General features: G+C 35.7%; 1 protein-coding gene across 7 annotated transcripts in view; it reads left to right on the top strand.

Moving 5' to 3' along the window:
- Nucleotides 1-20,615, top strand: part of FTO (FTO alpha-ketoglutarate dependent dioxygenase) — a 322,975-nt gene that overhangs the window by 38,339 nt on the left and 264,021 nt on the right. For all 7 annotated transcript variants that reach the window (XR_009208215.1, XR_009208214.1, XM_040075506.1 and 4 more), the window contains exons 2-4: nt 887-964; nt 5,943-6,600; nt 14,660-14,803. Coding sequence is in view for 5 of the 7 variants with exons in the window: in XM_040075506.1 (XP_039931440.1) it covers nt 887-964; nt 5,943-6,600; nt 14,660-14,803 (880 nt within the window). In the remaining 2 variants the exon portion in view is untranslated. The remainder of the gene's footprint in view (nt 1-886; nt 965-5,942; nt 6,601-14,659; nt 14,804-20,615) is intronic.

Genomic DNA, 20,615 nt, shown 5'->3' with positions numbered 1-20,615 from the left:
ACCCTTAATATTCTTTTAAAAACAGTATTCCATTTCCATCTGGTCTTTCTCTTACAACATAAAAATATTGACTTGTTTCTCGTGCTAATGTTTATGTAATTGAAAATATTGCAATAAAAATAAGAATTTAAATCCTGTTATGGATTTAAGCATTACAGCAGATACAGTTTTATGATCTTTGAGTTGCAAGTAAGTTGATATTCAAGTTGAGTTGCAAGTAAGTTTATAATCAAAGCAATCCTAACAAGCTAAAAGAAAGAAGGAGAGGAAGGAGTCCATTAAGGCCAGAACTGCCACTGTAATAATTTTTACACTGTAGGTGATCTGTATTTATACTGAGTTGTATTTGTACTGAGTGTTGAGTTAGTCTGTGACTAGATAAGTGTGAACGGACCTGTCATGGATTAGGATTGTTTGATTCCTAAAATTCTGATGGCATGCTTCACTCATCTCTTGCACTTGGCAAATCAATAACACAATTTATTGAGCTTTGTACATATTGGCTGCACGAATTGAAGTGAAAAAGAAAATGGAAGGGAAACAAGAAATTAATGTGTAGTTATAAGGTAGGCATAGATCTGAAGAACATACGGCCGAGATGGACTTTGATCAGTGTAACAAGGACTGATTATCCAAAAAAGAACTTGGGAGTAAAAGTACTCATGAGCTCTAAAACTACCTAAACTGAATTACTGCTTTGTAAGCAGAGGAGTTTCCCTGAGTATTTTTTTTATTCATTTTTCCTTATTTAATTTTCCAGAATTGAAGGTAGTAAGAAAAGTAATTGCGCCTAGTTTTGTCATTTAAATACAACTACTTTTATACTTCTGTTTATATCTTGATTTTCAGTCTAATTTTCTGTTTCAATTTTATCCCTCCAAAACAGAAGAAAAAGCTTCTTGAGGAACTTGGGGAGAATAGACTTCCATATCTGACACCAGCCGATGCTGATTTCCACCAGCTGGTAAAGTATTTCTTTTAAATCATTTTAAACTAAAGTGGCTGTTTGCACTGAACAACAAATAAATCTTCCTTCAAAGAGACACTGTGAAATCTGATATGAAAAAAGGTGTCCTGATGGCTGATCATGCACTTCCAGGTGGCGTGAAATAAGATCTCTAGAACGGGGATATTCACAAATGAGAACTTGGTGAACTTTCTTTATTTTTATGTGTGTGCCCTCACTACAAGTAATGTATAACAGTTAATCACAGTTTTTTCATGCTTTGTTCAAGCAAAATACATGTCACCGTTCTTTCATTTATTTTTTTTTCTAAGTGGTGAAGAGACCTCTATAGCTCACCTTTGGCAAAATAAGGGGAATATTAACATAAAAATTTAAAGTTTGGGAGGCTTAATTCTACTTTCCAACAATAAGTAATTGTTAATACTTTGCTTACAAAACAAACTGTGGAGACTGGAATGCCTCAAACAAACCCAAGCAGAAGTAAGATCAGGCGCAGTAACCACGTGAGTAGTAAACTGAGTGAGTGTATGCAAGAAAATAATGAACAAATAGAATTTTCTGCATCTGTCTTGGATCTTTCTAGATCAGCTACAGGACTCAGGGTAGGTTCAATCAGATCAGATTGGATCATGGTAAGAGAAAAAGCATAAGCATAACCTGGTTGATTGAACAGCTCCAGTGACCATGCTGACGTTGCACAACACAGGAGTGGTGCCTGCCTTGTGTTGATATATGGCTCAAAGATTTGCAAGTGTAGAAGAGCTGAGAGAATTTATAAGTGATACAGATGGATTTTATTATTTCTTTTTTCTTTACACAAATACCCAAACACGTTCTTTTCCATCTTAAACTTAATGCTCATGAAGAACGTCTTCTCTCTTTTAAAGAATTGGGCAGTGACTTTTCTCTTTCCTAGTCCTGTTACATCCCCTCCTGTTGGTTCTCTTCTGCCTCTGATGCTGCCAAGAGCTGCTGTGCCCAGCATCTTTTTTTCTTTTTCACATCTTTTTAAATTCAGCTTCTCATGGAGCTGATGTGAAAAGAGAAGGTGGAGCCAAGGTTGCTCAAGTGGTATCTCATTTGCTCAGGGTCAGTAACCCATAAATATAGAAGACAACAGGAACAAGATAAGCAGTAAAATCACACCTGCTCAATCCTTAATAAAGTTTCCATACATTCTTTTTGCAGATACGGAATTACACTTTTTATGCAGTGTAGGTGTGCAAGCTAGATATTTTTAAGTATATATGCTAATCATAAGCGTCACAAACACCTTTTGAAATCTGTGGTGGTTATGAAATGTTACTGGAATCACAGCTGTAGAAATTGCAGGTTCCACTATGCTTAAATGCACTACAGCTGCAGAGGAAAAGACGGGTGGAAGGGTGAGAGCTTGAAGACAACATATTGGCAAAGTAAAACATCACATACAGTTTAGTTTTGTAGTCTGTCTTTCCTGGACAGACCTGCCCTACTCCTTGAAGGATCTACCTCTTACAAAACAGTATTCTTTGAATGTGTTGGAAAAGTTAGGTGGGATGTAACTAAAAAAAACTATCTTATCCTTTTGGGTGTGGAAGTGTACAGCCTGAACAGAAGTAAGAAATCCTATCACAAGCAAAACTTCCACTGACATCCTCTTTCAATGTGTTTTTTCTGATAAAGGATTTTGGAAATGGGCCCCAAGCCATAAGCTGAAACAATATAATGTTTAAAGCCAGTACGGAACAAGAAGGGGCTGTAACAAGGTCGTTCACAAATACTGAAGTACAGACTATTACTTCATGATGCACATGGCAGTTTGCTTATCAAGGGTCTTTATTGCTAATTCCTAACTTTATTCTGTCACTCAAGTTCATAGGTTGATTCTCTGTGTTGAGTATCACCATCAGAAGTCAAAGCATATTTAAAATCTTGTGTGTAACTTTCACAAGAAGATTTGAGCATCAAGTGTGGGTGTTTGTTTGTTTGTTTTTGTTTTGTTGTTTTGTTTTGTTTGTGGTGGGGGGGGGTTTGTTTTGTTTTGTTTTGTTGGTTTTTTTTTGTGCTGTAGTTGCTTGTAATGCTGCCAGTTCTTTCAGAGTGAACAGTGAGCTGACCTTTAATACTGGCTGTCAGAGTTACAACGCAGAGTACAAGATTACTGCCCTTCCCCATCCCCCCAAAACAACAAGGTGTCCAGTGTGAACCCAGCAGTCACCCCATGTTCTGATCCTGTAATTCTTTCCTTATGGAGGGCATAGCACAGGCACTGGCTGGGGGTTTAAAGAAGACCAGGCTGTTTTCATGTGTCAGAAATGTGTTTCCACTTCCTGATTTCTTTTGAGATACCTTAATGATAAAATAGTTCTTAAGCATGTGAACTTAAAGCACAACCCAAAGGTAACAGGCCTCTGACTTGGCTGGCAGCAAAATGTGCAAGGCATTTCCTCTGCAGTTGAGGAGGGGAATACAGTGTTGTTACCTTTGTAGAATCTGTGTTCTTCCTTTCTAGTGCATGTTTTCTGGGATTTAATTATTTTACGTCATATTGTTATTTCTCTCCTTCTGTTTCTAATAATTGTTTTGAATTTTGCGTGTGTGATAAGTGTCAGAAAATCAGTGTGTTTATATTTGCATATAAATAGTTTAAAAATATATAGTATTAGTGACTATTTAAATATACCATAATAGCATATGTAATGTGGTATGAGTATGTCCAGTATACAGAATGATATAAAGAAATATTGGGGTACTGCTATAGAACTGTTAGAGCTCTTTCTTTCATACAGGGCATTTGCACAGTAAAAGAAATAATGAAGTAATAATCTTTATATGTCACAACACATAATATTCTGGCATTCTTAAGTAAGATTATGAAAGAATATTTATGATTCCCATCAGCCTGTACCTTCACATCTGACTGCAGCCTGTAGCTTCTAGTCTTAAATTTACAGTTACTGATTTCACTAGTTGTTGCTTTTGAGGATTTTTTTCAGTGTACTGTTCAAAGGCTGGAGATACACGGCACTGATAGAAACAAAAGGGGTAGTTCAGGGCCTCTAAAAAAGTCATTTCAGGCTTTTGACGAACTCAGGAGAATTTAGTTGATCAAGTTTGGATTGGCTTCTTTGGAAGAAAGCTGTCATCCTGTGTTCTGGGGTTGTAGGGGGATCTTCACACAGATCTGGGACTGTTTTCGAGCTTTGGTGTTTGAAGCTAAGCATGTAAATACGATTGTCAGAAATTATTATCTGCAGATACTGTTACAGGGTTTTTTTCCCTCTCTCTAGGAAGCTAGTTTTTGGAACCATAAGAATTTATTAAGAAAAGGAGTTAGCTTCACTGTTAAAATTTCACAAGGAATGGTGGCGAGGTTTATAGATAAACCAAGATTTATTATATGTAATCATTGTTTTTAAAATAGGCTTCCTTTTATGTTCTCCTTTTTAGTAGAAACAAATGATCCTATAAAGCCAGCACTTCAGTGCGCTAGGATAACAGTGCATTATGATGCAAAAATCTGTTTTCATGCAGTGGAAAATGTGCATACTTACTGCCTGGTTTGTGTTTTTTTAAGGGCACGTTCTTTGGATTTTAAAATTCATTTCCTGAAAGGCAGGTTCAAATGAGACTTGGGAGTAGATAGTAACTAGTAAAGAGGGTTTGAGTTGTACCAGAAGGAGCTCACAGATGGATTGTAGGTCACTGTGGTGTTTTGTGCTGGTGACTTTTATTTGTCTTTTTAAAAGCACTTTGAACATAAGCTATTAGACTAATAAAAGTTTGGGCAGATCCGGTTTGTGCATCCATGTGCTGTTGCCCCATTGTCTAATGCCTTCAGATGTCAGTCTGGTGTCCCCACACCACCATCACTACCTACCTTTTCTCCAAACTACTGACTGATTTCTGGACAAAGGGAAATAGGTGTGAGGAGTCCTTAGGGGCTTCACAAGTGCTAATTCATGCCTGATACACTCCCATTGCAGCCCTTCCCTTTCGGAGGGCACTAGTGTGCATCTGTTTCTTTTATTTATCTATTAATTTTAATGCAATACGTAAGAGCTCACTCTTTTAAAGAGCTTACTCTCTAGCCTTTGCCTGGTTTGCCAAACAGTCTCAGCATTAGTTAAAGCAGATTTACAGGCCACCAATAAAAGGTGTGATTATGTGATACTCACTTCCTTAGAAAAGCAGATTAACAAAATAAAATTATCCAAGCCTTCCTGGAGTGGGAAGCAGTATTGTGCATACAAAGCAAGAAGCTGCTGATTAGCAGTGTTATACCTTGCTGGGAGTTGCTGCCTCCACACACTGCTGGATTCTGAACTCCAGCTGCTACTGGTGTGGTCACAAGAGGATATGAGGAAAAAGGACACTACAGGTAGGGAGCTGGGGAGAAAAATAAGTTTGGACATTTTCTGGTATCGAAAAGAGAGCTTTTATATGAAATGAGAGATAATTTGCAGGTACTGAGGAATGTAAAAATAGAAAGCACCAGAATGTTAACAGCACATTTTTTTAAAATGTACATCATGATTTTGTTATTTTTCCCTGAAAAGTATTGTTATATAAAGCTATTTGAGTTTACCATGTAGCCTTCTAGATTTCTGTATACCAGAATGAAACAGAAGGGTCTTTGCAACCGTTGCAAAAAAGAGCAATCTCCTTCTTACTGCTTGATATTCTATTGTACTTAAAAGTGGCATTATCTACAAATTCATCAAATGAGCTTATGTTCTACTGAATTGTTCTAAAGTCTTTGTATTTATTTATTTGGAGGTTTGCCCTGGTTGAAGTCACGGGTACATATCCGCAGTTTTTGCAATATACTGAAATATGAAAATAAAGGAAGAACGCTGGCATCTATATCTTTACCACATTTCAGACTCATTCTTGTTAACTTGACAGCTTGCCTTGCCTTGAAATATCTTGACTCTTGTAAAAAGAATAATTATTTTCCTCTTTCTGTTGTTTGGGTTTTTTCCTCCTTTAGTGGAAGACCAAGTATTCCAAGCTGATTTTCAGGCAATCTGATACAGTACCTGAAGAGCTCCATCAGATGGTACAGGAAAGCTTTCTGACCTTGCGAGAACACAACTGCTTCTTTCAAGATCTTGTAAGGATCAAAGGAAAAGACTTTTTTACTCCAGTGTCTCGCATATTAATTGGAAACCCAGGATGCACTTATAAGTACTTGAACACAAGATTATTTACAGTTCCTTGGCCTACAGAAGGCTATGATATAAAATATTGCAGTCCTCAAATACATGATGCTTGTAAAGCATTAATGAGACTTAATGACTACTTGCATATTGAAGCTGTCAAGGCATTACAAGGACAAAATTTGCTTGAGACCAAAGAAATTGAAGCTACTACTGTAATAGATAGGGAGCAAAGTTTTGCTCCTTCTTTTACGGAGCGAGGGTCTGTTTCAAAAGATCAAAGCAGTGTTGGTGTACCAGAGGATGAGAGAAGTCTAAAGAATAGAACGTCTTATAACTTGACTTTACTAAATTATATGGATCCACTACAAATGCTGTACTTGAAACAAGAACCTTACTTTGGAATGGGGAACATGGCCGTGAGCTGGCACCATGACGAGAATCTGGTGGAAAGGTCAACGGTGGCTGTGTACAATTACAGCTGTGAAGGTGAGTGATGGGACTTGAGCAGTCACAGAAATACCTGAAATCCCCAAAGCTCCCTCTCCTGTGTTCCCTTGTGTATGCACACATCAGCACACCTGCATGCTGGTCTAGACTTGTCACGTGCTTCTGAACTCATTGTGGTGCCTTTTGTATTTGAGCTTTAGCTTTATTTCCACTAAAACCTGTACAAAATACCCGTGTTTACTGCAGCTGGCATAGCAGTTGTTCGCTAGCTAGATTTAAAAATTGGTGTAATTAACTCCCTGCCTAAGAGCCAGGAAATCAAAATCTGTCAAATACCTTTCTTAGATTAATGCATGTACATGTTTTTTATCCTGTAAAATGTTTCACTGTGCTTGGGATCACCATTTTCGTAGTGTTATTTATCATATACAGACTTGCTTTGCTTGATGCTGATTTTACTACCCTTCTTTCTTTAGAAATATCATTTTTCAGTTGGTTTTGAATAGAAGTATTACTGTGTTTACTTAGAAATATATGCATTTTGTCTAGGCATGCTGTAGTGCTAATGTGTGCTTTATGGAGGGCTTGCCAACATTTCTCTAGCTGGGAAGGGTGGACACTTTGCCTTAAAACAACTGTTGTCTGACAGGCTTTGCAGGCTTTTGCTTATTTTAAAACCAACTGCATACAGTATTTTAGGGGTGGTGGTGATAAAAGTGCAGTTGAAGGATCATTAAATATTTCATTTTTAGTTTAAAGTACTTGTCCCATTTTTATCTTTATTGAAGAGCAGACATGAGGATTTTTTTGTTTGTATTTTTCCTAAAAATGCTTGAATAAAGGCCTGGATATTTTTTTAATTACTCTTAGTTTTGCAAGCATAAGATTAGAATTTAGACACTTGATTTGAATTTGCAAGTGTTATGTTTCATAATTCACAATGGGTTTTTTCTTCTTCCAAAAAATCCTGTGATGTTCGCTTTAGAACAGGTGAAGAATTTGTGTTGACTTCAGTAGGTTTTGGCTGAAGACTGTAATATAAAAATAATAGTTTATACTCCCACGTGCATTCTCTTATTGGTTTTGTTATTAGTTTTGAAACTGTGTGTCACTTTGTTACTTAATGTACAACTGAAGTCATATTATTTACATTTTCCTGGATATAAAATATCAACTGGCTTAGCAAATTGAGTAGAAGAGATTTCCTGACTGGTAAAAGTGTAATTTTCTTCATGAACTTCTTTCTGTCCTATTTGTCAATGGTGTCAAGTAGATGTGTTAGGGTTTTTTCCATTATTACTGTAGAGAAATATTTTTTCAGTAGGATTTTAACTTAAAGAAACCTAAACATGAACTTGAAGTAATAATACTGTACGAGAATTTATTGTAGTATGCTTAAAACTTTTTCACTTTAACATAAAGTTTGCTTATGGAGGGGGAAAAAGTGAGTCCCTCTATGTTCAGAGAGCTATAAATTAACAAAAATGAAAGCTGCTATGTTTATTCATAACTTGTCAGTTGATTTTCTTTCCTTTATTCAGCAAGTTAAATAAGTAAAAATTATGGTGTTTTAAAACCACTGCAAATTCTGTAGAAGATTTGATTGATGTGGGTAGTGGGTAGAAAGAAATATTTTATATGTTTAGGCTAAAAATTATTTTGATATCTATGTACAATAAATGTTTTTGGCAAATACAAGATTTTTTTCACGAATACACTTACAATTAAAAGTTTGTATTTTTTTGGAAAAGTTTGGAAATAGACATGAAAACAAAGAAAGCAGGATCTTTTTAGTAAATAAATTGATTGTTCTATCATAAAAAAAAATAAATTCACTACTTGAAATTTTTCTGGTTTTGCATTGCTCAAGTCAGATTCTTGAGCTTTAGAGGGAGTTTCAGGTGCCTGCCGTGGCTGTGGAGCATCATGGAGAGATGTTTTGCAGTCCAGCTCTCTGTGCCAGCAGCTCACTCCCATCTGTGTTCAGGGTGTGGCTGTCATCATGTATCCCTAAAGCATGGGGTTATCCCAAAACCTGCTTATTCAGAAATTGGAGGGAATGGATCCTGTTTATAGCTTAGGAATATGGTTTTGTAACTGAAGTGTTGGTAAATGTCTGTTTGTGTTAAAGTTTTGTACCCACTGCATCCAGGAGGATTTGATTTTAGAGAAATAGATTGTCTTTTTGCTCTTCTGATTTTCTGTTTACAGCATTCCAATGCTAGTGGTTACAAGCTCATCAATGTTTATATCATTATTCTTTCAGTTCTATATTGTGTTAATATTTTGATGATTTCTGCAGTTCACAAATACTTTCAATATTTCCTATCTATATTTCAGGTCTCCATAACTTTGAAACATGAGGATCTCAACATCTTTTTGAAGAATATTGTTATATCTTTGTAGAAACATGTCTTGACTTCTCTTATCTTCCACAAATATATTTAGTTTTTATGCTGACATCTTTTATTTGTACTTACTCCATTAATTAATTTAGCATTGAATTATCATTGAATTCTCAGTGTAGTGTGAAAAGACTGTCACAGAGTCATTACAGAATACATAATAAAAAGAGTTAGTGTGGTCAGATTTTGTTGGAGCTCTTTTTCCTTAGAAGATGTAGATGAGCTGGATTAGTAATTTTCTGGGAGAAAACACGGATTCTATGGGAAATGCAAACACAAATTAAGCATGTTGATTTTAGTTGTAACTGGCTTGGTACTCTTTTCTGCCGGGTCCTGCACGTTTGTTCTGTCAGCTCTCAATTCCTCAAATCCTCACTGGTCTCTGAGGTGCTGCAGACACGGAGGGTCTGTGGCAGCCTTTGCGTGTGGAAGCTCCCAGAGCTGCGTGGCTGCTGCTGATCTACCCAGCTGCAAATGCAGAATCCCCAGGCTGGCAGAGTTTGAGCAGCAGGAGCCCTTGGAGTCGAGCAGTCTTGCTGAGCTATGGCAGCTCTGTCAGGCTGTTTAGAGATGCACAGCTCAGGTTATATGGTTTTCTTTTTGCTTTCATTTACATCTTTTTGTCAGTGTTTGCTTTGTACCTACTTGCTGGTAGGTACAATAAATAGCATTAAAAAAGATACTACTGTAATCGAAACAACTTCTTTTCTTGTTCATTTGCTCATTGCTTGATGCCATAATGAAAATTTCATGTTTGAAACTTTGATCAGTATTAATTGGAGTAGAAACAGTTTTCAATATGCCAGAAAAGAAATTTAGACATCAACATAAAGATATTGGAACAAGTTGATATTGTAATTACTATCAGTGTTTATTTTCTTGTTTCCAGTGTAAAAACTCTTTCGAAGCAACTTCAAATGAAGTACATTTCTAACAACAAAATGCAGTAAACGTTTTGCTTGATGCTTTTACTTACATTACTTTAGGTAAAGAGTAGGTTGTCAAATGATGAGAATGGAGTGTCCTAAAAGTTTGAGAGGTTTCCTTTTAGTGTGCATGCTGTATGAAGGTGCATGAGTGGTAGTCAGGGTACATATGCAGAACTGCATAGGTTGCAGAATGCATGTTCAATTATACTGCCAATAACAGTATTTGGAATTAGTTTACTTTTTAGAATTTATCAAGGAACAGGAATTTCAAATTTTGACCAATTCAGCATTTTTAATAGCACATTAGCTTACAAGTATCCTATCACCTGAGAACATGGAGGTAAAAAAAATGTTCAGGATTTTAATATAGTAAGCTAATAACACATATTTATTTCCTGCTGCAGTTATAAAAGTGGATTGCACTCCAGTAGAATAAAGGCATTTTCAAAAATTGGATTTTATCCATGAAAAGTTCCTAATGACTAGCTTTCCATCAGGTCAATGTAAGTTTTGTAGGAAGTTTTGTTACTTAGCAGAGCACTAGTTGGTTCTAAATTTAAAGATGTTCTTTGAAATAGGCTTGTTTCAGCTATGTACTTACAGGATATAGAAAAAAATGTAAACACTTGAAGTGTGTCCATTTTTCTCTTACCTGGATTTCCCACAGAGAAAGAGATCAGTAGTTTTCTCTAGATTCTTTAATATATCTAGTTTGCTTTCTTGATCTAAGGCTTCCTTGCTGTTTAGCTTTTGAACTTCTGCACAACTGGCTCTGTCTGCTGACAAGGTAATGTTAAAAGGTTTAACAAATTTACTATCAGTTGCAGGGATGACTAATCTTCAAGGACCGTTTGTGCATGTTTCATTTGTAAAATGCTATTTGTATGTTTTTACTCTGTGAAATTAGAAGCATCATCCTGGCGTGTAGCCTAATGATGGCTATTTCATATAATTTGGAATAAAAATAATTGAGATGCACTACAGATGTGTGTTTCCCCGCCATATTAAAAAAAAAAAAAAAAAAATCCTGAGAAGTTGTTCAGCACTGAATTCAATCTAACTTTGTAGTTGACCAGTAACCCTCTTTAGGTACTGCTTAATGGATAAAAGTCAGGAGTAGATGTTTTTTGCAGGATTGGAATGATTTCTAATATGTCAATAATATAACAGAAATAACTGCTTGTAACCGAAATAACAGAAGTGGTATATAGAAAATTCTATATTACTTTTAAAAAAATGAGTAAGTGCATGAAATGGTCACAGCTCTAACTTGTAGGGTCTGATCAGTTTGATTTATGTTCTGAGAGTCACAAATTTTTAGTGATCCACTAACTTTCACAATAATAGATTATAATCCCTGTTGTCCAAAAAGAAATCATCACTTGAATAGACTGTTGTGAGTTGTGGGGTTTCTTTTAAATGTGTTCTCACTGATCAAATACAGCCTCTCCTTCAGAAATGAAGGGATGACAGAATATTGTTTCTTCTTATTTTAGTGCTTTTGTTCCTGATATATCTGGATACAGCATTCCAAACATGAGTTGATAAGAAGATTGCTGGCAAAATCTTAAGATTTTTTAGTTTTATGAGTGTCAGCTGTAAGAAAATTTTAAGTGTTAATAGAATTTAACCTCTTACACTATGGCTTTTCAGTAATGAGGTAGAGGAAATAACTTTGGGTAGATACTTCATCTTTCCCAACAGCTGCCGAGAAGCAAAGCATGCTCTGCTTCTTTCACTTCTTGCATGTAACACACATAAATTGCTATTGAAAGACAGTAGAAATGTATGCATTAGTTTAATTGAGGAACATTAGCCCAAATTCTTTTACATTCTGGGAAAAAAATCAATCAATCTTAAAAAAAAAAAAAAAAACAATGGTCAGTTGGATTTAATGTTGAAGTAAATGCTTACAGTCCGTGTTCTTAGTGTGTTGGCAGTGATTGTGTTATCTTAAGAAATGGTGTGTAAGGTTACATTTAGGTTATAATTTGGCATTGCCATTTGACTTGAATAGAGATTATTTAGATTTCAGAGCATCAAAAAAGTCTCAGACTCTGGAAGATTTTGGAGCCGAATAGCAAAGAAACCTTTCAAAGCTACTTTTCCCTTCTGTGCTCTGGAACAATAACCAAAGTAGTTCCAGGAAAACATGTTTCATATTGTTCTGAACCTAACCCTGACCCAAACCTGATAAGATCAGATCTAAGTGCTGGAACATCTCTGAAATTTGAGCTGTCTAGTTAAAAGTATAATGCTGTGGCCAATTTTCTGCAGCTACATTCTCTCTTTCATGGTTCTACCATAATTACAGGTTTGATGAGGTATTGTTGTTATATTGTGGTAAGCTTTTTACTTCATTGCACCATTTTATTTGGGATTCCAGCATAAAGGTTTCTTGCAGTCCCAAGTCTGTAAACCTCAGCTGACCAGAATTCAAATCTGCGCATAGTTTTGTTATACTTCCATTAAATATTTTTATATTTGACCATTTCTGTATGGCTTACTACAAAATAGATTTGTGTTCTTAAGGTGATGGGTGTGGGATCCGTAATTTATTCACGTGATTTATTCTCAAATACTTATGATTTAGATGCATCCAAATGTTTTCACTTAAATGGCAACTGTAATTATATCAATAAATATACATCATCCAGTCATTCTTGAGGTGCCATAGAGAATTTAATAACAACTTCTTTTTATGTAAAATTTTGTCAGCGCTACTTAGGGATATGCCACAAAAGTTAAGGTGTCTATATTTTCCCCTTGCTCTCAGTTTCAGGGTAGCTTGCATTTAAAAGCAAGTAGCAGCTTGCTTCCATTTGTTACCAAAATAACATGGTAGGAGCAATCAGTTTCAATTGCTGCTGATAATTATAAGGTGCAATAATTGAGAATATAGAGAAAAGGAGACTCTGAGCTGTATTTGAACTCAGTACTTAGGCAATAAAAAATTTATCAAACTGCAAAAAATAAGTCATTTTAACGAGCACATTCCAAAGGTGCTGGATTTATGAGGAGACCCCAGGAAACTTTGATTGAAATTGCTGTCTCTGATTGTAGTTCTATATTTTATTGGTGCCATATTGTGAACAGTGCTGCTGCCAAAGTGAATGGGAAAGCAGCATAACAGAGAGAGTTAACCCAGAAAGATTACTTATTTTTATAATATCCATGATGTATTGCATTAAAAATGCCTTGAAAGCCATCCTATTTGCAGTTTTCAGAAAACATTTTCTTAAATTAAGTTACGATTTATCTGAACAGGGTAGAAAATATGAGAGCCCCTTGAAGAGTTTAGTATTGATTTTTTTTAAGTATTTGCTAGCTCTTGTTTTCTCATTTGTGTGTTCCTTGATGGAAGGGTCCAGAGCTGCTCCTGAGCTAGAGCTTCACTTGGAGGAGAACTGCAGCAGTGAAGGAAGGGAACTTGGGGGCTGTAAGAGTTTTCACTTAGGAACATTTAGATTGGCTCTTTAGTAGGCTTTGTCTCTCCGCTCCCTGAATTTAGACATCTCATTGACATAATAGTTAATAAATTGCCTTAATTTTCTAAAGGCTGCCCCCAGCTAACCTGCAGTAACCATGTGAGATAAATGATATGAATATTTTAAAAGTGTGAGTTTGTAGTCACACTCTATGTGTGCCTCTTATAATAAGAGCTATAAATCTTTAATATTTTTCTTCTAGACTTAAGACAAAGGTTTTAAAAATTATTACATGAAAACACATTTCAAGTGGACAGTGAAATGGACCCAGTTACTAAGTTGTAGGCAAGAATTGGGCATGGTGCATAGTTAATTTCTAAGTGTTTACTGTTGTTCTGTGCCAACTACTTATTAAAACTTCATCCCTCCTCTGTGAAAATGCACTGTTCCTTAAGCTGTAAAACTGTTACACCATAGCTCCCAAATACCTTGTTATAAATGCTGACTGTATCTTTCAATTTATACTGCAGTGAAGTAAGCTTATGAAAATAGTTCTGAGGGATTAAGCTCTAAATACTATTTCTATGCAGTGGATTATTTTTTCCCCAAGCTCAACACATTCATGTTGCATAATGATAAGAAAAGTGTTGTGACAAATGCATTGAAGCTTCATTGGCTCTTGCACATGTTATCTAGCATGTTTGACTAGTAATTTTGAGAAAAGAATGGCAGAGATGGTTCCAAGATTTGCTTTGTTGGTCCAGACTGTGTTTTGTAACCATTATTTCACCTTACCTTTCCTCAGTTTATGATTTGATGAAATTGTGAGTACATAAACAAATTAAATTGTTCCTAAAATGCTTTGGCAGCTTATGACTTAAAATTCTTTCAGAAGTTATCTATTGTTATCTCAGTGTTGCTACATTTTTTGTTTTTTTTCTTCCATGCTCGTAGTTTTAGTAATGAAAAGTTTAGTGATGCTTAACTGAAACTCCTGTTACATGTGCTTAGGAATTCCAGAAAACCTTGAGTCCATTACAAGCCTTGACTTGATTACCATTCACTTGGTAGTGAACTGAAAGTTTTCATCTTGGTAACGTTGGTTGCAAAACAAATTCTTGATCTCATATGGTGTTTTTTGGTTTTTTTTTTCTTTTTTTTCTTTTACCTATTGCATACTTTTGAATTTGGAGATGATGATTACAGCAAATGGAGACTATGGAATCTTTAAGCCTATTAAGACTACCAATATGGGATGTCTTTAAGTCTAAACCAGATTTTGTATTAATGATTCTTACCTGTTCCTCATTTTTGTGGTCTCTTTCTCTCTCTCAAGATGCAGTCATACAAGAAAGCCATGAACAAGAACTGAAGGGAAGAGATCCAGCTGTTTGGCACGTAGGCTTGAAGGTAGCATGGGACATAGAGACACCTGGGTTGGCAGTACCACTTCACCAAGGAGACATCTACTTGATGCTTGGTAATTTTCAAGGACTAAGAAGTTAAACTTCTTGTTGAAAATAGAGGGAATTATCCTATGTTAAAATAAGTTACCATACCTTCCTTACAGTTAGGACTTTTCTTATTTAGGAGAACATCAAATCTGTCTGGAGTATATAGTAAATTACTCCTACTCTGCCTGCTTCTTGAGTATTTTGGGGAACATTTTTTTCTTAATGTTTCTTTCACTTTACACCTGAGACAGAAATAGTCATTTATCACCCTTTCTGTCTGTTGTGCAGTCAGAATTAATAGTGCAAGTTAGGCTTCGGGCTATAACTAGAATTTCCCCAGATCTTGCCAGAAGTTATGCTGTTTCTGTCCCATCCTTGTATTTCTAGATTATTTTTGTATTCTTAATGCATTTTTTTCTGAGCATTTCTTATGTTCAACAAATAAGTTTCTGTTCTTCAGCCTGGCTTAACAGGTGACACCTGTATTATGCAAGATGTGAATGAATGTCTTAAATTTTTCTGGTACCATGGTCCTTGAGGTTTCAATCATTATGCCATTCTGTGGATATTTTATTAGTCACCAGTTTTACTCATGACACTTCTCTCCTTCTGCTACTATGTCTATATTCCAACATGCTGTTTTCTAGTAGTGGGATTATACTAAGATCATAATGAACACAGCTGTCTTACTCCAAGAATGAGTCTCAATGTCTCAAGCGTAGAGGATTAAAAAAAGAAAATTAAATTGAGTTAATTTGCTTGAGCAGCTGAGCTCATGTGCTGAGGTTTATCCATTGAAAGAAACGAAGCGAGAACTGTTGCTAAGGTTTGTTGGCACAAAATCTGTTGCTTTCACTTTTGGCTTCTGTTTCTCTTGGTTAAAATTTTTGTTAAAATACATTTAGTTATAAATCACACGAAAACAAGAACAAAGCTTCTGACAACATCATGTTGGCCTGTTTAGTGTCTTGGTTTGACAGACATCACCTTTGAAGACTGAGAGCACTTGCAGAGCTCCCTGCCTATGTGCTTGTGACTTGCAAGGCATATTCCATGGAATGTCCCCAGGATAACTTGTCACACTCCCAACATTATGGGCAGAACAGTCTTTTGAATTTTACCTTTCACAGTTTATATACTAAAAGCAATGCCTTTATAAGCCATCATAAAAACCATGTACCGTTCCTTGTTCTCAGTTATCTCATCAAATCTTCTGCGCTGTCATCAGGGAAATGTCGTGTAAAAGTGCTGGACTAACTGTGCTCTGAATTACGTTCAGACATAGAAAGATCAGGTGTTAAGATGTGAAATCCTTTGGCATTGTGGTCTGGATGTGCCTCCCTTTTTTGTAAGGTATAAAGTAGAAGCCTAAAGGGAAAGAAGGATAGCGAAAACGAAGTTTAAGTGGCAGCTAAACATTCCTAGAAAGGTTATTATAATCTATTTTTGTGCAATAGCAGTTAGGGCATCAAGTAAACTTTTTATCTAATCCTTCCTGACTGGAAACTTTGAGCATATAGAGCAATGCTGGCCAACAGATTCAGAAGGTATTTAATAAAAGAAGGGGACTAACTTTTATTGCAAAATACTCTAGATTGTAGTTGATTGAGTTACCAGATCATAAGGGTGTTTTTTATTCCCTAGTGGAATTTATATAGTAACTAAAGTATTTTCAGAGATTCTATATGAAGGGTAGATCAGAAAGTTAGTTTATTTAATGAGTAACATCATGAGCATGTTTAGATGGAAACAAAGGATATATTAAACATTCTTTTGAAGATGATGTGTAAATCACTTTCTTATTAATACTTTTGAAGAGCTACAGATTTGGGCTCTGTAGGCCAGGTGTTTTTTTAATCTCTTCTGCATTTCCATGGTCTTCGTATTTCTTTTCAATTACTTGGGGGAAAAAAAAATACTCTTCTAAATAGTCTTAAGAGTGTATTCTCAAAATGGCCTTTTTATTAGGTTTCTTTGTGTAGCAGAACTGCCTTTATCATTTTGACTTAGGGTGAAAGACAATATAAGGAAACACGCACAGTTTTATTGCATTTTTTATTGTTCATATTTTTTGCACTAATTTTTAAGAGGGGGCATCTTGAGGATGCCATCTAAAAGACAAAATATGAAAACTCAGTAAAAAAAAGAAACCTGGCAAAAATAATAAATAAATAAATAAAATCTCTTCTGCTTTTGTACATGCTGTATTCCAGAACTTCATTTCAGTAATGTCTCTTACTGGCATTATGTTAAAAGCAGTGCCAGAATGGAAGACATCTAGAAAACAGCACATGGAAGGGTCCTGCAGCTGGTGGTGGTTCATGTACAGGCACTGATTGATAGGACTGGGAGGATTGGTTGTGACCACCACTGACTCGTCCACCTTAGCACAAAACTCATCCTCTCTGTAGGTCTGTTCTTCCAGCTGTTGGAATGGTGTAGTGTTACTGCTTTATATGAATGTTGAAAATGCTGAAACATCACATTCAATATGTCGCTTATAATTTAAAAGGCAGGTCCTATCAATTCCTGTGCCTGTAATACCACTAGTATTTCCTGTGCTACACACAAATCTATATAAGAAAGTGTGGTAACTGGATATTTCTTATAGTAACATGCAATTACAGTAACTTGTAAATCAAGATCAATGGGTATAGCAAAGTAATAAAAAAACCCCAGTTTTTTCTTTTTGCATTTCTAGTAGACATTTAATAGTGTTTCTGTTCCTCTCTTCATTGGCTTTATAAATGTTTTTTGTTATTCTGGGGAGAAATTTAGTAAAATGTCTTATAATTTAAATTTACATCTTCCTTCTCAGCAGCCCTCTTCAGATGAAATCATGACCCGTAATTTAGATGTACGTTAATACTCAACATAAGGTGATCACATCCATTCTTCTTTTAAGCTATTACAATAATATAAATATATATATTTTTAAGCAAAACCAACAAAAACTCAAAATTACTTTCAGTAAGACAGATTTTTTAAAATAATTTTTTAGGCTTTTCTTAATACAAAGGAAAAAAGTCTGGTGAATGGCTGCAAGTCTGCTGCCTAAAAATTCAAATCTAAACTTTATATAACTCATGAAACGGAAACACTTTAGCTCAATTTAGAATAATATATTGGTCTGCAGAGGAAGTGCACACTGAACCCTGCTGTCTCAAGTACACACTCAAGGGGTGTCTAATATGAAACGTGTTGGGTGCATGCAATAAATCCAAAACGCGTGGAGGTGAGCAAAGGGCCCCATCTGCTCTGTCCTAGAGCATGCTTAAGGCTTGTCATGGTCCTACTATTAAATTGGAATTTTTCCCCTAATCTTTGAGTTAGACATGACCAGATTTGCAAGCAGATTTACAATTTTCACTAATTTTCCTACCATGACTTCAAAACATACTTAACAAAAATACATTCTGGACTCTTTCAAAGGCAGATTTACTTTTCTGCAGCTGTTTCCCATAGATCAAGCTCTTTCTTGAAGGTTAGGGTTTTAAAACAGCATGAAGATGAACTTTGAATCTTATACCACTCCCCACCCCCAGCAAATTATAGTTTGAGAAGCATCAAAAAATTATTTTCATAACCAACCAGAAGTAGGTTACACACATTGCAGAGGTTGGATTGTGGTTAAAGATAAGTATTTAATGGAAACACTTCCACATGTATATAGTGACTCATTAAACTATTTCTAGATATTTAATCTGCTTCTATTTTCACAAACTAACTTGAACCCTCTTTGCTCTCTAGCATCTTGAATATGTTGGAGCTTTTCACCCCCCCCCTTTTTTTTTTTTTTTGAGTCCGTATTTAATCCAAATGTAATTATTCCCTACTATTAAGACTTAGAACTCAGAAATGTATTTGTCACTACCAGATTTTGATCGTGAAGTTTGACAACTCTGACACATTTAAATTCTTTTTTTTTTTCTTTTTTTTTTTTCTTTTTTTTTTTTTTTTCGGGGGGTGTGTGTGTGTTTAGACTTTAATTTCATTCTGTTTTAATTGTGCATGGTTTTCTTGTTTGCTAATGGTAGTTAAGAAAATTAATAGAAAAAGTCCATTTCACTTTTGTAGATATTTGTGGTGACTAGAATATCAAAGAATTTGCCAATTGCTTTAAAGACCGCTGTACCTTTTATTTGCCTCTTGAATTAGATAAAACACAACTGTCAGTAGGAACTGACAGTTCCAGTAGGAATTTCAGTAGGAACACTTTAGAGAAGACAGAAAACACTATATAAATCCCTGTTGGTAATTCTGGGAGCCATTTTTTATTGTGGTTTGTGTTTTCCTGAGAAACACTTTACCTCCAAGTAATATGTTTAGGACCTTTAGCCCTCATTCCTTTAAGGATTGGCTGGGAATTTCTTATCTTTCTACTTTTTATTTGTGATGTGGCAATAGTCTGCAGTGACATGGGTGTAGAGTCACTGTTCTTCTCTAAGTGCTTTGTCTCCTCAGCTCACTGATAATTGGTTCAATAGTAGAATTAAGTGTATATATGTTATTTTAGTGTTTGTACACAGACATATCCATTAGTCTGTTCTTCTGACAAAGGCTGTTTAAGCACAGGGCTTTCAGTGCTGCTGGTGGAGCTCAGGTCAGAAGAAAGCCCAGGGTGGACAGGGCAGGGACTGAGAACAGGATCAGAGAGAAAAGGGAGGAACTGGCAGTAGTTTGAAGGTGAGGAGAGGACTATGCTGAGGTTCTGTGCTGGAGGGGTGTATTTTGAGAAAACAAGAGGCAAAAATCCCCAAATGTCAGTACAGTGCAGGGATAGACAGATCTACCATGTGAACTTGCCTCCATAATTAGAAACTGAATATGCAACATCTGCTATCTGTAAATAACAGGAAATCACTGAGAAGTTTTACTGATAGGGGGGTCCCACACAGAGAATAATAGCCTGCATTCTATACTGAAGGGTCTCTGTTTTGGTTTTGCAGACCTCAGGGGTCAGTGCTTAGTCATGTAAAACTGAGGCTGACTCCATAAGATTTGGTTTTTACTGAACTCCACAAGAGCACTGTGGTACTTCCAACATGGGTGACCAAGGAATGAAACAGCTTTGGTTTGACTCTAAAACCAAAATAGTCTTCTGGGTGTAGTGTTCTGTATCTGAATAAAAGCTTTTAATGCCAGATGGACAACAGCCAATTTAACAAAGAGTGATTTTTCTTTTCAGTTAATATATGTTTAGGAGAAAAAGAAAGCACAATCTTTTAAGACCTCAAATGTATTTTCAAATATGCTTCGAGGCATGCAATCAATGAAGCTTCAACTATTTTTGTACAGTTAGACTTTTAGATTAATTGTAAACTCTTAAATTAAAATTACAGGCTTCTTTCTGAGATTGATAAAGGATTAGAGACAGTTGGAAGCAATTCCAAGGTGGAGCTCTACAATGAAAGATTTGCCAAGGGTTTGAATAAAGGTGCAAATCAAAATGTAATAAGTCTACTTCTATGTTTGCTACATACAACCACAAAGAACGGGCACTGAAAAGGGGTAGTGGAAATGTTTAGGTTTGGTTTTCTGACACAATTCTTCTTGAAAATGATTGTGGTATTTAAATATTGCAGTGTCCAGAGATGATAATGTTCTGTGGCCCTTGCAAGACTGGGTTCTGTGCAATCTACCCTCATATGTGTCTATAGCTTTTTCATAAGTTCTTTTTTTGTTTTATAACTTTTTTTTTTTTTTGAGAACTTTCAGTAATTTTTAGTGATTTTGGGGAAAGATATTGTAACTTCCAAGTAGTCTGTTTAGTCTCCTCAGTAGTCTAGACTCAGTAGTCTTCTCAGCTTTGGAGGAATTAATTTGTTTAGTTGAACT

The sequence above is a fragment of the Hirundo rustica genome, chromosome 11, assembly GCF_015227805.2.
Source record: "Hirundo rustica isolate bHirRus1 chromosome 11, bHirRus1.pri.v3, whole genome shotgun sequence".
Taxonomy (NCBI): Eukaryota; Metazoa; Chordata; class Aves; order Passeriformes; family Hirundinidae; genus Hirundo; species Hirundo rustica.
Note: the sequence above shows the minus strand (reverse complement) of the source record. Positions and strands in the feature narration are given on the sequence as shown.